This window comes from Stenella coeruleoalba (assembly GCF_951394435.1).
Source record: "Stenella coeruleoalba genome assembly, chromosome: X".
In the NCBI taxonomy this organism is placed as follows: Eukaryota; Metazoa; Chordata; class Mammalia; order Artiodactyla; family Delphinidae; genus Stenella; species Stenella coeruleoalba.
In genome coordinates, this window is record NC_137152.1 from 55,333,139 (window position 1) to 55,348,946 (window position 15,808).

Genomic DNA, 15,808 nt, shown 5'->3' on the forward strand with positions numbered 1-15,808 from the left:
AGGTTAGTCGTGACAACAGCTTCTCACTACAACACAAGGGCGGGCATGGCTCACTGAAGGGACAGGCCAGGCGCCTCAGAACAATATATACAATTTAAACAGTGGCTAAACTGGTGACAGTTATAAAAACACAAAAAGGAGGCGGGGGAACAGCAAAGCCAACAGGGAAAGAACTGGGTACCCCCTTTGCCAGGTGCTAAGAGTTTTCTGGAACTACAGAGGCAAGATGGGGAAGAGAGGAGATGGAGGCAGTGGGGGCAGGACCCACGCCCACAGCTCCTCACCTTTGACTACAGATCCCATCCTGCATGACCCAGGGCCCCCACAGGCTTGGCCTGGCTCTCACGATGGGGGAAGAACAAGAGTGGGGAACCCAGCCCCAACCCAAGTCACAAGGTAGTTTTTGCCTTGGGAACTCTGTCCACTGAACTAAAGGGAAGCAGTTACAGAAGGGGGCTAAGCATGTTGACACCATGGCTCATGCCAACCTAAGATGGCAGAGAGAGACAAACACATAAACCAAGGGGACAGGAGTCTGCTCCCCATACTTAAAGAGTCATTCTCTGCCTTTGAGGGAAAGAAAGCATTTGGAAGATTTTTTTTTAATCGCAGCACCAAGGGTTGATGCTTGCAGGGGTGGAGAGGGGGAACAAGGTGGCGAGGAGGTTCCAACCACCAGTTATCTCATGGGAGGGGAAGAGTGCCTAAGCTCTGTGTTTTAGGTAAATGGTCCCCTCGTTACTTTCATGCTTTCTCTCGTATCTTTCATACAAGACCCTTTAGCTTGGTACCGGGGAAGAGTAGAGAAGGGGGTGGGCACAGGGCAGAGAAGGCAGCTGGGTTCTTCCCTTGGCCAAACCTAGGAACAAGGGCCTTTACCTATGTGGGATGGGTCAGGAAACCCAAAGCCAACAGGATCACCAGAGCCATTAACACTCCACCCAGAGTCTGGCCCCAGGAGAAGGGGTTTACTCTGAAACATAAAGAAAATGGCCTAGCTGGTTTTTGCCCATCACTGGGAGACCAGTCCCTCAGTACAGAGAACTGGGGCCCTGCAGTTGTCAAGTGGTTTGGGAGAAGACAAAAGCCAGGGATTCCTAGGGAAGGCAGGGAATGGATGAGTAGAAAAGGGCAGTCAGGGCCCTTCAGAATGAGTAGCATTGGTTCCTGGGCCAAACGCCCTGTGGGACGTGGCCACGGGACAGACATTGGTGTGAAAGATGGATCCGGGAAGCATGTGGGCTTAGTCCAGGTCTTCCTCCCCGGGACGACCCAGCTCCTCATAAATCTCACGCACAGCCAGAATACGATTGAGCATGCTCTCCAACATGCTGCGGTCCATGGGGATCACAGAATACCAGAGAGGTGACTCGGCGATGCAGGACCGCTCAGGTTGCAGGTAGAACACATCGTTGCGAGTCCGGAGGCTTTCGGGACTGCAATGGTGGGGGTGGGGGTGGGGCGGGAGGACAGAGATCAGTTCCTGGGCGAAGTAGAGCCTGTGGGTCCCCCCGCCCCCGCTAATGCCATTCCTGCGAACCTGCCAACTCACCATTTTGAGAGATAGAATTCATAGAACTTGACAGGGCAGCGGAGGGGATTCATGCGGTTCTCACGCTGCTCTAAGATGGGGGCTTCGTCTTCTCTCTTCCGTTTCCCAGGACCGGTGTCTGTGAAGGAGACGAATGAACCAGACTCCTTAAAAGTGCAGTCTCAACGAGGCACCTCCAAGAGCACAGTCTAGGGCACAGGGGGAAGGCCTCAGGACACAAAACAGTCTCATGGAGAAATAAAGGCAGAAGAAGAGTCTGTCAGTCTCTCTGTACCAACCCAACGCTCTGCAGGGTGTTGCTCTGCAGTGTACCCTGGTTTTCATTGCTAAAGTCTCCATCATCTTCCCCAAGTTGATTTCCTGAAGAGGTGATCTCAGAAGTTACACGGAAAAACTGACAAAACGACCCTACTGCAAGATTGGGGTTGCCTTCTGGGATAAACAGCGATGGCCCCAGCCCCTGGCACATTAGTCCTGGTAGAGGCTCAGGTTCAGAAGGGACCTTGGGAACTGATTCCAGGGCCAGAATGGAAACAAAGGTGCTGTGGCAGTTATGCCCACTAGCAAAGAGCGATGGAAAGGCTGTCATTCACTCTTGTCAACTTTTCCCCTCAGCCAAACACACCTAACAGTTTCCCACCTGTCCAACACCCAACCCCCCAGCCCCAAAAGTAAACTGCCCTGAAATGAGGAAAAGTGGGAAACAGGCAGCTTGGTGACCTCCTATTTATGCAATAGCCACTGCCCATCGGATTGAAGGACTGGCTGTTTTCATCTTTTCTGCAAACCCAGGAACGGAAGGATAGAGAAGCTAGGGGCAATGGAGAGGGCCAACCTGGTGGCACGGTGGGGCACGGAAGGGGAAAGTAGAGAGGGGGGAAAAGCAAAGGAGGGGGCAGCTTCGTACCTCGCCCTTTCCTCTGGCGGACAGGGGCGTAGTAGCGGATGCTCACCACCTTGGTGGTGCCCCGAGGGGTGGTACACTTGCGGGACTGCCGCACCACGTTGGTGAAGGAGAGCTGCATGTGTTCCTCAGCCGTCTGCAGCCCAAAAAACTTAGTGTTGAAGAACATGAGGGTGTTGAGAAGGACAAAGGGCGAGTAGACCCCCAGCTGCTTACACTCCCAGAGGTGCTCTTCCTCCACTCGGGAGAACACCGTATCTGCAATGGGCAAGGGGGAGAGGCTGGTCAGGAGGGATATACTACACAAACCCAACCACTTCTGCTCCCACATGTCCGGCTCACAAGCACTGGGCATGCCAGACTCATTCGGTGAGGGACCATTGCACGTAAAACCCTGACGCCTCGCTATACTGCACAGGAGGGCTGGATTTTGGGGTTTGTTTTGGTTCGGTATTGGGTGGGGGGTTTTTGGGGGGGATATTATTTTTTAACAGTTTCCACCTGCATTCAGAGCTTTGCTCACCATCCTCAGGTTACAGGCAGGTCGACGTAAACCTTGAGGAGCCCCACAACTTCTTCCTTTTTTTCCTTCACTTACCACTCAAACCCTGGTCACCATTTTGGGTCCCAGAGATAGCTCTTCAGACCTAAGTCTTGATCCCCTCCTTATGTTCAAGGACAGGGGCTCTGGCTCCTCTAGCTCTTAACCCTGAGGGACCCCACTACACACGTCTATGCTCAGACCCTTCTGTGAAGAGTGGCAGACCCAAGAGCCCTGGACTCAGAATGGTGCACTGGAAGAAAGGAGGAAAGGGCGGAGGGGTTGCTAAGTCCCTGTCCCTTACTGTTGGGGAGGAGTGTGGGCTGCCAGGTACTCAGAGACTTGTTGAGTTCTTGAACAAAAGTCAGGTAGTAAAGGTCCGTGAAAATGTTCACCATTCGGTTATTTTCCAACAAGTACTGGAAAAAGAAAAACAGACACACATAGAGCTAGACTCTAGGCCCTAGAGGAAAGACGATGAGACCGAAGGCCCCATGCATGGCGACCTTGACCATTAGGAGCCCATGGGAAACAGTTGCTGGATTTAGTGATCCAGAGTGGTTTTCCCCAGGTATACCTACAGCTCTGAGGAGCTGAGGCCTTGCTGGAAGAGGAGGAAGTCTGGAAGAGATGTGTCACAGCCGCTTCTTCACAAGCCCAGACCCCCTTGTCAGCTGAGGCATGGCTGACGTCTCCCAGTGGGAACCAAACATTACCCCACCACTCAGGGAACCCAGCTCTGCCCATCCCTCCCCTCCTAAAGTGAGTTTCAGGATGACAAAGGGACCCGCAGAGCAATGAAGACTGCTCCTTGGTCAAAAGTCCTGGAACACAGCTTTGATTTTAGAAGAGTATTCTCATTTCTTGTCGTGTCTAGAGTAGGAGATGAGAGGCAAGCTGCCTGTTCAAGGCAGGAAACAAGGTGAGGAACAGGGAGTGGGACAGGATCATTTCTGGTGGGACCCTGCCTGCTGTGTTAAGTGACGGCAAGTGAGGCAGGGCGCAAGGGGTACCTGTTGGATGCCAAGACACAGATAGTAGATACTGTCAGGTTCATATCGTTCACCGTTGGGTCGAGTGATTTCTCTCACAAACTGGGCCAGACCGTAGTTGAGCTCAGCAGCTGAGCAGGCCAGAATATCCTCTTTGATACGCATAGGTTTGGCTGCAGTGATACACAGTGGAGGTGGCTGGCATTAAGACAACTGCACATTAAGAATTTCCTTTAGCTCCACCATTAACCCCTTCACCCCTTAGTCACGTCCAGCTCCAGAACAAACCCACCAATTACACAAAGAGCCCTCATCCTTGAAACCTAGATGGCATCTCCCCTTATTCTGCAACTGCTCCCCATCTTCACAGGATACCCTTAAGTGATCACAGCCTTATCACTTGTAGACATCTACAGCTGAATCACAGCTCTGCCCCTGCTCCCCGCCTGGGTACTTACGGCCAAAGCGCAGCTCATCACCCTTGCTGGTTTCTCCATTGGCGTATTTCGACTGCACCCAGCACTTCCAAGCATTGACACCATATGAATAGTTGAGTCCAGTACAGCTAGGCTGGCTGCTCATGGAGTCCCGGGAACAGCTCTCTGAAAGCACCAGCCGCTTTTGACCCTGGAGGGGAAGAGAAAGGAGGGAGTGGTGGAGGTAAGGCCAGGGCACCATGGAAGCTAGTCAGGACAGTGTTCACCACCAGGGGAGGTGGGGACTGATGAAAGAACACAGCAAGCTTCCACAGCGCAGAACCCCAGGAACAGCTCTTATAACCTCTGATGAACTGGGGAGAGAGCAGAGTTTGGCTGTACCTTAGCACTCACAGTGGTGGAGAAAGGAGGCTAGGGAAGGCGAAACTAAGGCTGCTGACTTGGCTACGAAAGCCACCCCCCACCCCGCCCTTTGAGCCTCCATCCCTCTTTTGTGGATACAGCAGCCCCAGCCCTCACCTTCCTCATGGTTCGGGGAAGGTCTTGTTCAGTAGACACGTCCTCAGGCCCTACCAGGCCACAATCAAACAGGAAATCTACGCTGGGGTTAATATCTAAAGGATCTAGAGGGGAAAGGAAGAAGAAATCAATTTTCTAAGACCTCAACCCTGTAGTCCTCCCACCCCACCCCTGCTACTTGTTCACCTGACTCGAGATGAGCCTCCCAGACAGCTTCATCGTGGTCACCAGGACAAAGCTATATACTGAGAACGTGCTCAGAGGCACATACACACAAAAACTCACAACAATGGGAACGTTCCTAGCACTACTGAACTGTAAACTTTTAAACATGGTTAAGATGGTAAATTTTATGTTATGTGTTTTACCACAACTAAAAAAACAACAACAACAAGATTCAAGCATAGAATAGTCTGCCTGTCCCGGTATCTCTGGCACCACTCCCTGTGACAGTCTTCTGTTTAGGGTCATGCTCGGGGTAACAAGGAACACTCCTTTCCTGATAGCGCAAATGCTACTGTACACAGCGGGCACGCCCTGAATCCTACTCACTTTTGGGGAAGTCCGCCTCCAAGTCTTGCCCAGGCTCATCCAACACATTGGCCATCTTGACGGCCATGGCCAGGACATCATCCCGAGCTGGCCCAAACAGGTCGCAGTCTTCCAGAAGTCCCTCTGCACTCTGGTTGCTCACGAGATCTGGGAGGCAGAGAGGTTGGCTTAGTCCCTGCAGCTCCTACTTGGCGCCCTCAACTGGCTTTCAGGGGCTGATCCCAACTATTCCCCCATCCCGCCAGGCACCGAGATCACCACTCTCCGCCCCCTTAGGCAGAGACAGACTGGCAGCACCCTGTCTCCCTCACCGCCGCTGTCCATGGCATACCACAAAGGTCAGATGAGGCCTTGTCTAACTCCTCGGCCTCTGCAATCATTTCTGCCATAGCCAGGATGTCGGCCTCCAAGGGGTTAGAAGGGATCTTCACCTTCAGCTCCTCGATGGTCTCCACAATCTTGTCTGTGCTCTCCAAGGTAGTGGGCAGGAACATGGGCACAGGCACCTGGAGGCACGAATCCCAACTAAACGCCAAGAACCATACCAGCAGATGAGAGGAACGGCTGGTGAGAGGGAGGGGGCAGGGTGGGTCTCAAGCCTGGGAGGGTAAAGGAGGCCCCCACCAGGAAGGGCAGGAAAACTTACCGGGATAGGCATTGAGAAAGGCACCGGGACTTTCTGGCAGTACAGATGCATAGGCACTGGCACAAAGATGGGCACTGGGATGGGCAGCACGATCACCTGTGGCTTCCACTCTTCTGCTGACAAAAAAGGGGTCTTCTCAGAGCGCCTGCCAGATGGGTCACATCTGACCCAGGACCTGGTGCTTGTTACCCCCGCAAAGCTCTAACACGTGCTCAGTGTCACAAAACTGCCCTTGAACCAAATGTTGAGAGACAACTCTGGGATTCTAGGACGACAATATGCAGGACGCTTCGGCCACCTAAGAAACCCCCTTGTCCAGCTCCCAGGCACAGGGCTGGAGGCCCAAGACCATGGAATACAGCCTGTGGCGTCTCGGCACCCTCACTCACCTGTCTGACTCCCTTTGGACTTCATTTCCACCTTGCAGGAGACCCCCCGATTCTGCATCAGTGGTTTACACATGGCAGCTTTGTTTTTGCGGGGTGTTGCTGGGGGCGGTGGGGGTGGAGGAGGGGTGGGAGCAGCGGGGGCTGTTCGGATCTTCACAGGGATCTGCAAAGACAAAGGAATTTTAGTGCTGCTGACTACGGTACCCTCCTCTGAGACCATCCTACCCCCTGGCTTTTGCCCTGACCTTGCCCAGATTCCCATTTTCCTCTGAGGTCTTTACAGTGTTGCTGTTCTCCACTTTGGTCTGAGAGGGTGTCTGGGGCTTCGCCTCAGAAGACTGACCTGTAGATCAAAGCAAACGAAAGCTCTCAGCTGAGGCACTAGCTCTCCATTTTCCTCACCCCTGCTCCAGGAGAGCTTCATTAAGAGAACACCAAATACGAATGGGAAGTCTCAAATTTTCCCTCCACCCCCGCCCCCAGGTCTAGTCTTCTCTAGGTCCCAGCAATAGTGGCCAAAAAGATTCTTTGCTCCTGGATGCCAAGGATGAAAAATAGTGTCCCCCCAATGACCCATAATTTAAGGCCTTCCATTTAGATGGCCCTCAGGAGTTTAGTACCCCTGGAGTGCGGAGGGGCCAGGGTAACATTCTAGAAACAACAGCCTTCACTCTCACTAAAGGCAGAGCTTATGCCAACACTTCCTTCTCTCTTAAAACTAACCACAGCCCCCATATGCCCCACCCTACCTGGGCAGGTACCCATTCCCTACAATAAATCCTTTATAGAAAATCAGTAGGATCTAACTCTCAGAACCTTGAAACGAGACTCCTCTAGTACCTCTACAGTCCGGAAGCTGAAAGAGAATGCAGTACCAGGACCTCTGGCCAGGGATGAGGTGAAAGCGGGAGAGGAAGAAGAAAGGGGCCAGACCCAGGATCAGAAGAGTCCAGGCCAGTTCTAACAGACTGTGCCCCCTGCCCAGGACTCACTGTTCAGGAGGCTCTCGGGCCCACTCTGGGTATCCAGGTTGGGTTGGTTCTGCTGGCTGTAGAAACGTAGCAGACATTGTTGGTTGCAGAAATGACGGATCTGCCCACGCCAGTGGATGGTCTCCAGCAGCTTCCCCTGGCGCTTACAGGCATGGCACCGGGCAGCCTGAGGGTGTCAACAGGATGGTCAGACCTGCCTCCCTAAAATGTGCTGGGCCCTTTGCCCTGGGATAAGCCGTGCTGCTCCCCTTGGAGGCTGGGTAAGCCGGAGCCCCCTCCCTGGAGATCAGCCCACACCCTGATGGCAGCACAAGAGCCCATGCTCCCTGCCACCTTTTCCCTCCTTTGTAACGTGCTGCCCCCCTTACCTTGCAGTACCACAGCAGGTACTTGCTCTTACAGTCCTCGCTGCAGAAGTCCCAGGTGCTGCCGTCCAGTTGCTCGGTGACTCCGCGCTGGCAGGTCTGGGAGCAGTAAGTACAAGTGATACAACACAATCCCAGCTTCTTAGTGAAGTCCTGTTTGTACAGCAGCACACAGCCTGGAAAGGGGGCAAGAGGGAAGAGTCCAGAGACGCAGAAATCTCCATGGCCGTGAGACCCAACCTTTTCAAGGCGGTGCACCTGAAACCTCTAACAACCTCCCGTGCCCAAAGCCTGGGGACAGACGGGGTAGAGCATCCTGAGCAGAAGGCCCTGGCCCCGCAGACCACACTGCAAGCCCTCCTTACTTAATCTGCCATTCTCCCCAGCTGTGAGGTACAGAGCCCTCTGCCCCTTCCCCATCTCCTTACCTTCGCTGCAGAAGCTCTTCTCCACCCCACTGAATCGGAGCTTCTCATGCAGGAGTTTCTCCTGCCGGCAGTGCTCACACTGGGACACCACACCCCGAAGACGCTTGAAGTCCTCACAGCAATCACGGCAGCAGAACTGGAACACCTGGTCCTGGGACAGGGGCACAGGGCGGGGAGGACAGGGCTGTGACATCTGGACCTGGCGAGAGCCAAGTGGAAGGACCCCTTCAGACAGATGTCTCTGTGTAGCGAGATGTGGGTGGGGGTGGGGATCTTACCTGCCAGTCCAAGACCTCAGGCTTGCCACTGAAGAGGCTGTGGCAGTAGTGACAGCTCAGGTGAATGCCCCCCTCGGGGCTTGTGCGCTGGAGGGAAGGAAGACAAGTAAGGGAGGGGCAAGATGTGTGTGGTGGGCGGGTAGGGGTAGGGGAAGTCAGGCTTGTTCTTTGCTCTGCCCAGGCCTACCTACCCCAAATCTCATACCCTCTCTACGTCGCCACACCCTTTATCCCTGGTCCAGGGTTTGGAGTACCTGGAACTTGGTCCAGCAGCTGGGGCTGCAGAACTGGTAGACTGTGCGATCAACCTTGTTGTAGTAACAGGGGTCAGAGAGGCTGCGGCGGCAGAAGCTGCAGGGTCGGGGAGGGCCTGGGGCATAGAGAGAAAAGGAGAGAGAGAAAGAGAGAGAGAGAAAGAGAGAGAGAGAGAAAGAGAGAGAGAGCACACAGAAGGTGTAAGGCAGTGCAGAGATGGAACAGGAAATCCACGGGAAGATGTGGTTGGGGCTGAAGTCGGGCAGCAGGGGTTACTTTAGAAGAAGGGAGTATGGGAGGTGGAAGGAAGGCCAGCAGGGGTCTCAGAGAAGAGGGCTTTGCACCTACCAGTGAGCCCTGCCTGCTTCACTTTGTAAGAGGTGGTACAGCACAGGGAACAGAACAAGCTGGTCTTGCCATTACGGTCCACATGGGATAGCATCTCAAAGTTCTTACACAGGGTCTTGCACCAGACACATGGGTACACCCGTGTGTTTTTCTGTGAGGATGGGGAAGGAGAGGCTGAGGCTGGATTTGTCCCTTCACTTTTATTTTTTTAAATTTTTAAAACATGAAATATTTCAGGCATACAAAAAAAGTATAGATGATGAGATAACAAAGACCTGTGTATCCACCAGCCAGCTTCAAAAATAAAACATAACAGATACAATTGAAACCCCCTTTATTCGTTTTATTTCTCCCAGCCCTCGACCCATCAGGCACCTTTATTTCTCACCCAAGGACCGCACCCCCTTCCACAGCCCTCTAATGCACTACTCCCTCGGCCCCACCTTCTTGTACGCCCCCAAGCAGGTTGTGTTGCAGAACCGCTTTTGTTGGCCCTCGTGGAAGAGGAGCTCGGGGCCAGGGCTCCCGGTCTTGGTGTAGATGTAAGCCCCACACTGGTCACAACAGTTGGTTTTCAGTCCCTTGTTGGCCCGGAATTTGGAGAAGCAAGAGTCGCTGCAGAGCCGGTGCACCACGCTGCCATTGCTGACCTCGTGCAGGACCTGCCACATACACACACACACATACCCTGAGCTAGGGCCTGGCCACCACCACCCACCCTAGTGCAAGGACGGCCCGCCCCGCCTCACCCTAGACCTTCACAGCAGACAGTGGGCCCAGGGACCCCCCAACCTGCACATCGGGCTGCCGACTTGATGGTGAGGTCCTGGGAGGCAAGGAAGGCCAGCTGCACACATCCTGGAGAAGCTCTATCCTTGAATACGCTCCCTCACGATGGCTGCTACCCCTCCCCACTCCCCTCTTCCACAGGGCCTGGCCCCTGCAGCCCCAGGATTGCAGGGGCAGCTCAGGGCTGGCCAGGCTCTGTAAATTAGCCCCCATCGAGCTTCCTCACCTCTCCAGTCTTCTGGCATATACTGCAGCGAGTGGCATCGGCGGGATCCCCAGACTGGGGGATTGGGCGCTGCTGCTGGGCCTCATACAGAGAGAGACAGACAGACGTGCAGAACTCATGGAAGGAGCCTCCTGAACCAGTCTGCGCCACAACTGAGTCCTTGGTGTTCCAGATCTCCCTGGAGGTGGGGACAGGTTTGCACATTCACTCAGTACCACCCTCTCATTTCATCAGCCTCCACCCCCCTCCTCTGGGATCAATGACCACAGAACCAAAATACTCTCGGACCCCCTCCCTAAATCACCTCTCTCCCAGTTCCACTTTGCTAGGTTCTTGCTAACATAGTCTCTGTCTCACCCTTTACTCCCAGCCCGATCCCTGCCCTCCCCACAGCCCGGGACCCTCACGTACTTCTTGCAGAAGGTACAGGTCTTTTTGCCGGAGGGCTTCTTGGAGAAGGTGGTGAGACAGGATGAAGAGCAGAAGAGCTGTGGCAGCCCCTTGCGCTGGTAGGCCGTCTGGCCCTTCTGCAGTGGTGTCCGGCAGTGGGCACAAGTCATCTTGGTGCCTACCGCTGAGCGCCCAGTCCTCTGTGCCACGCTTGAGCGTAGGGACATGCGAGGAGAGCGCCGGGGCCGGAATGGCACAAAGTCCTCATCGTTGGGGTCATCTACCATGGCATCAGAATCCTCATCTGACACTGGAACTGAGGAAGAGGGGGGAGGGGCGGGGAGAAAAGGCTGAGGGACCAGGCCTCCAGCCATCACCTGACCAACAGGTAGCTCAGCTGATCCTGGGATCCCCAATCCCTGTAGTTCTTGGCTTTATACCCCGCCCCTATTACATTGGAATCTCAAGCCACCCGGTGTCACTCTCCCTTAGTTACTCTGTAACCTCCCAGGGAGGGGAAGGAAGGGATCCAAGTGAGAAGATTCAGGGACAGGGATGGCAGAGCTGAAACAGGAAACTCCATTCTCACTGCTCTTGTTTTCAATTTCCCCCACTGCCCCTGGTTCCCATGCCAACCCAGAGCAGAGACAGGCGCTTTGCACTCTGCAGAGTGCGGCACTACAGGAGCCCTGAGATCCGTGGCCGCCACATCCCACTGGGTCACACTTCCTCAAGGCCTACTCACTGCTCTCAGTGGAATCCACAACCTCAGGTTTTGGAGGCTCTACTCTTCTAACGCGCTCGCTTCTCTTCTGCACCTTGGAAACATGGGGAGGGGAGGAAAGCTGACACCAGGGCCAGGCTAAAGGGCCAGCTGCACTAGTACAGGGTTTGGGGGGGGGTACAGAAATAGGAGGGGGAAGGGAGAGTAGGGACCCTTGGCCCTGCCCTTAGGAGGAGGGGAGAAAAGGAGGCTGGACCTTCTCCTTAAGAAGCAATAGACACAAGCACTCCCTCCCTCCTCCTAACTCTCCTCACACACACCCTCCCCACAGAGCAACATCTGGGAGGGAAAATGAAGGGTCTGTCCTTCCCAGAGCTACAGGGGGAACCAGACTCCTTCCAATCCCCTCCCCCCCTCACCCTCTCAGGCGGCTTCTCACTTGCCTTCCCAGTCAGGCCATCTCCTGCAAAGGAAGCAGAAAGCAACCTAAATCTTGAGCCTGCCTTCACCACCCCCTCCCTGGCCCAACCCCCACCTCCATTCCTGGGGAAGAACTTACTCAAAACTGAAAGGGAAAACTCGAGTGCCTGTGGCTTCTTGGGGCCCCTCTCAGGGTTACCTTGAGCTCTGCACTAAGGAGGGGGGGCGGCGCGCAGCTATTCTCCATGAAAAAAATCCTACCTTCCCACCAGCTTTCTGTCCCAATCATTGGGAGTTAAGGAAATACAAGTAACACACCTTTCATCAAGCATTTATAGTTTATCAACAAAAACAAATGCAACCACCCAAAGGTAGCAAGGGAAAAAGGAAGCATTAATGTATGGGGAGGTTCCCCTGGACTCAGGTGGTTATATAAGCCCTAAGACCCTGGTCACAGCCTGGAAGAGGCACAACACTAGGCAGAATTGGGGAGAAATGAGAGCCTCTCAAGTCTAGGCTGGCCCTCCCCTATCAGAGACACAATCCTAGGCCCTGCATGTCTACCATTCCTCTGAAATCACTATGCACTTGGTGGCTCCAGAGCCTAGTTATCATTCATCAAACCCAGAAACCCCAGTCTCATCTAGAACAAAACAGCTAGAAAGATCTTAGAACCAAGAAGCCTGGTGTCCTCCCCAAATCCCGAAGGAAGGAGGACCCTGGTACCAAAAGCCCACTGGGGGAAGAAAAAGGGAACCTCTGCCACCGAACCCAGTCTTCTCAACTCACCCCCTGAAAACTCACTCCTATTTCTCCTCCACAGCCACTGAGCTCCCCCTACCCCTACTTTCCTTAACCTTCTTCACCACACCCCCACTCCTCCTTCCAAACTCCCAACTCCTCCATACACATCCCTACGCTTATCTCTCCACCCTCCTCCCACAACTTCTTCCCCAAACACACAGCCACCCTCCTTACCCCCACCCTCTCCCCATCCTTGATTTTCCAGCTGATCAGGCAACCTACCTGGCAAGGAAGGGTGTGCAGGGGGGCTAGGGCCCCCAGGTTTAGTCTGAGAACTGTTGATTCCATCCCCCAGAGTCTCTCCCACTGAAGGGCTGGGGGGGCCATTTGGGCTCTGTGGCTGCCCTTGGGGAAGCTCCTCCTCCTGCCCAGGGGAGCCCCTTCGCCCTGTAGCTATGGAGGTGGTCTCCTCCTCTTCAATATGTGGGGACTGCAAGGTTATTGGAGAATCTGGAGCCAAAGGCTCTAGTAGCCCCTCAGGTGAAGAGGGATTTGCCCCAGCCCCTGGGTCAGGTGGCACCACCTCAGGGGTCTGGCCCCCTGGTCCAGGCTCTAGGGTCTGATCTCCTGCATCCCATGCAAGGGTCCCCTCAGGACCATGGTCCACCTCTGGGGGGGAGGGGGCTTTATAGAGCAGCCCTCCCAGCCCCAGCAGCTCAGTGGCTCCATCCAGGACTCCAGGGTCTTTTTCCAGGCCAGCAGGGGTATCAAGCAGGTCCAGGGTTCCTGAGGATGGAGAAGGGCCAGGGGGGACCCATCCTCGAGTTGGGGCAGTCTGGGATTCCAGTAGATCCTCTCCAAATTCCATGTCAACTGGAAGGTCTCCAGCCAGGGGCTTCTCTGGCAGGGTCAACGGGTCAAACGGACTGGGGAAATCACTGGGGTCCATGAGGATGACTGGATATAGGCTGTAGGTTAGGGGTAGAAAAGAGGACAGAAGAGGTGGTCTTCGCCAGAATTCCTTCTTATATAGGCTCTGGGACACACCCCATCATCCACTTGGATTTCTCTTGAATCGCCCCCACCACAACAGACAAGCATTTCCACAGGCTTTAGTGCAAATGACCACTCCCCCCACCAACATACAGCGCCCCCTGTGGGGAGAGGCGTTCCCCGCCCTGGCCCTGTGCCCCACTCGCCAGGCAGTCCGTCGTTCCACCCGCCCGCCTAGCCCCCGCCACCCCACTGCAACTCCCAGTTCCCCTCCCCCCTCACCTTTCACTCCCCCCCACAACGCGGGCTGAACGCCCCCTTAGAGTCTCCCAGGGCCGCTGCCAACAGGAGCCTTTCCCGCCCCCGCGTTCTCAGTTTCTATCCCCTCCCCTCTCTCCTAGAGACCCCCAGTTGCCCAGTCTTTACCCACCCTGTCTGGCCCCACCCCCCCTCCCCGCGTTGCATGGTCCTCCCTCAGCCCTTCCCTCGCCCCCACAAACTGCCCTTCCTAACCCCTCCCCCCCCAGTTACCTTTCAGGGTCGCCCACTTCCTCAGCCCAGTCCCCCTTTCCTATTGCTCCCCCAGTCCTCCTTCTCCTGTTGCCCACCCCCCACCTCAGGCATTTACAGGAAGACATTTTGGAGCTACGATCTCTCCTTAGACCCCCCTCCCGGCTACTGCGAGAACCCGCCTGCAGGTTCGGTTCGGCTTTATCAGGCTCGACCCCTACCTGCGGCAGGGTTAGTGTAAAGGCTACAAGCCTAGAACTGCAGACAGCGACGGCCCCGCGCTCCTTCTCCACCTCCCTCCCTAGCAGCCGGGACAGGGGTCGCGGCCCCTTTAAATGGCAGCGCCGCTCACAGCGCCCAGCGCTCTGCACCAGGCGGGCGGGCGGCGCCAGCAACCAACCCCATTGGCTGGCTCGAGGAGGGGGCTCGCGAGACAGCGCCGGCCCCCGGCGCGAGACTCCCAGCCCAGTGGATGCCTGGAAATTGTGGAGTGGAACGTCGGCACTGGAGATGGAGCTTGAGCCCCCGCCCGGGGCCCCGTTAGTTGAGGAGGAAAAGCTAGCCTCCGGAGCTTGGAAGCCCGCCCCCGGGGAAGGCGGCACCCCCTCTCCACCAAAGGGCCGAGTACACTAACCCACAAAAAACAGATCTACGCACCTGCTTCCCTTACCTGGCTTGAGAGTCTGGCCCCCGTCAACACCCGTGCCCGCCCTACCTCCTGGAGCCCACTCTACCCGTGATCCCCTCCTCTCATTCAAATGGTTCCCGGTCCCCTCCCCCTCCCCGTGTCTCTCTCTGCTTCCCACTCGTGTTCAACCCCCCGGCGTCCGCCCCCCTCAACAGTCCCTACCTACGCCATGCCGCAGGCGCCTGCCAAGATTACCCTCCCCCCCAACCCCACCTCTCCGGGGCCCGCCCCCTGGGCGACTGTTGGGGTAATGAGTGACAGCGAAGGGTGGGGGGAGGCAGTGACCCAACCCTCACGTGCCCCTCCTCCCCTTGTCTGCAGCCTCGGGCCCCCCTAACCATTCTGAGACTCAGAGTTGTGGGGTGTCTTAAGCCTGGTCTCCAGCCACCCAGGGCGAGTTAAATGGCTCTGGCTCAGTGACAACGCCTATGCAGTAACCGTTACTGCCTGATGACCCCAAAACCAGGTCCTGCAAAGACATTCCCCCACTCCTTCCACGGTCTTAGGGTAAGTTCTGAGATCTTCTCCCTGAGTCTTCGCGCAGGAGCCCCCAGCGTTATCTCTTCAGTAGTTTTCCTCACCGATGCCGACAGCTCTCCTTCCTCCTTTCTCTGTCTCTCTGTCTCTGTCTCCCTCCCTCCCTCTTTCTGTCCTTGTCCCTCTCTCTCTCCCCCCCCCACTCTGGCGCGCACTCTCTCTCTCCCGGTCTCTTTTTGTCTCGTCTCTGTCTCTCAGGCTCTCTTAGGCACGAGCACGCACGCGCGTGCGCACACACACACTCCCCCTCCTGGATGGTCCTTAGCGTGTGGGTGTGGCTGGGGTTGAAGCTAGGGAAGTGGGGTAGGGGGAGGAGGCATTAGCATTAGGCCTACTGGCTTTAAAAAATGTGTGCCAGGATCCATTCTCAGTCCCCATTAGAGTTAGAGCACTTTACAATCCCCGCTCTCTCCACTTTCCCACTCCGACCCCTAAACGCTGGAGGGTATTTAGTATCTGAGATACTAGAAGAGGCTCAGGCTGGAAGGGAGTCCCATCACATTTTTAGGTTTGGTGTCCAGTGCCTGCTCTGGCCTGCCTCTTTGACCTGGGCCTTTCTTCCTTCCCACACTAAGCCTCTGCTAGCCTT

The 15,808-nt window shown here is 55.5% G+C and overlaps 2 protein-coding genes across 6 annotated transcripts in view; one reads left to right on the plus strand and one right to left on the minus strand.

Annotated features, from left to right (window-relative positions):
- On the minus strand, window positions 1-15,290 carry ZMYM3 (zinc finger MYM-type containing 3). Of its 4 annotated transcripts, none has more exons than XM_079909928.1 (25): window positions 15,264-15,290; window positions 12,774-13,459; window positions 11,747-11,790; window positions 11,349-11,421; window positions 10,625-10,919; window positions 10,214-10,391; window positions 9,642-9,860; window positions 9,199-9,349; window positions 8,850-8,965; window positions 8,596-8,682; window positions 8,318-8,468; window positions 7,893-8,065; window positions 7,525-7,690; window positions 6,778-6,875; window positions 6,533-6,695; window positions 6,144-6,256; window positions 5,829-6,003; window positions 5,498-5,644; window positions 4,946-5,049; window positions 4,448-4,616; window positions 4,011-4,162; window positions 3,302-3,416; window positions 2,460-2,714; window positions 1,553-1,670; window positions 1-1,436 (listed from the first exon to the last, which is right to left on the minus strand). In XM_079909928.1, exons 2-25 carry the CDS (start codon window positions 13,438-13,440, stop codon window positions 1,244-1,246), a joined length of 4,122 nt encoding a protein of 1,373 aa, XP_079766054.1. In that variant the 5' UTR covers window positions 13,441-13,459; window positions 15,264-15,290; the 3' UTR covers window positions 1-1,243. The 4 variants fall into 4 exon arrangements, with proteins under 4 accessions (XP_079766054.1, XP_079766055.1, XP_079766056.1 ...); XM_079909929.1 differs by lacking the exon at window positions 15,264-15,290 and adding an exon at window positions 14,652-14,725; XM_079909930.1 differs by lacking the exon at window positions 15,264-15,290 and adding an exon at window positions 14,216-14,318 and having other exon boundaries at window positions 11,349-11,415.
- Window positions 15,096-15,808, plus strand: part of NONO (non-POU domain containing octamer binding) — a 24,657-nt gene continuing 23,944 nt past the window's right edge. The window contains exon 1 of one of the 2 annotated variants that reach the window (XM_079909934.1): window positions 15,096-15,189. The gene's annotated coding sequence lies outside the window, so the exon portion shown is untranslated. The remainder of the gene's footprint in view (window positions 15,190-15,808) is intronic. The other variant, XM_079909932.1, reaches the window with a different exon arrangement.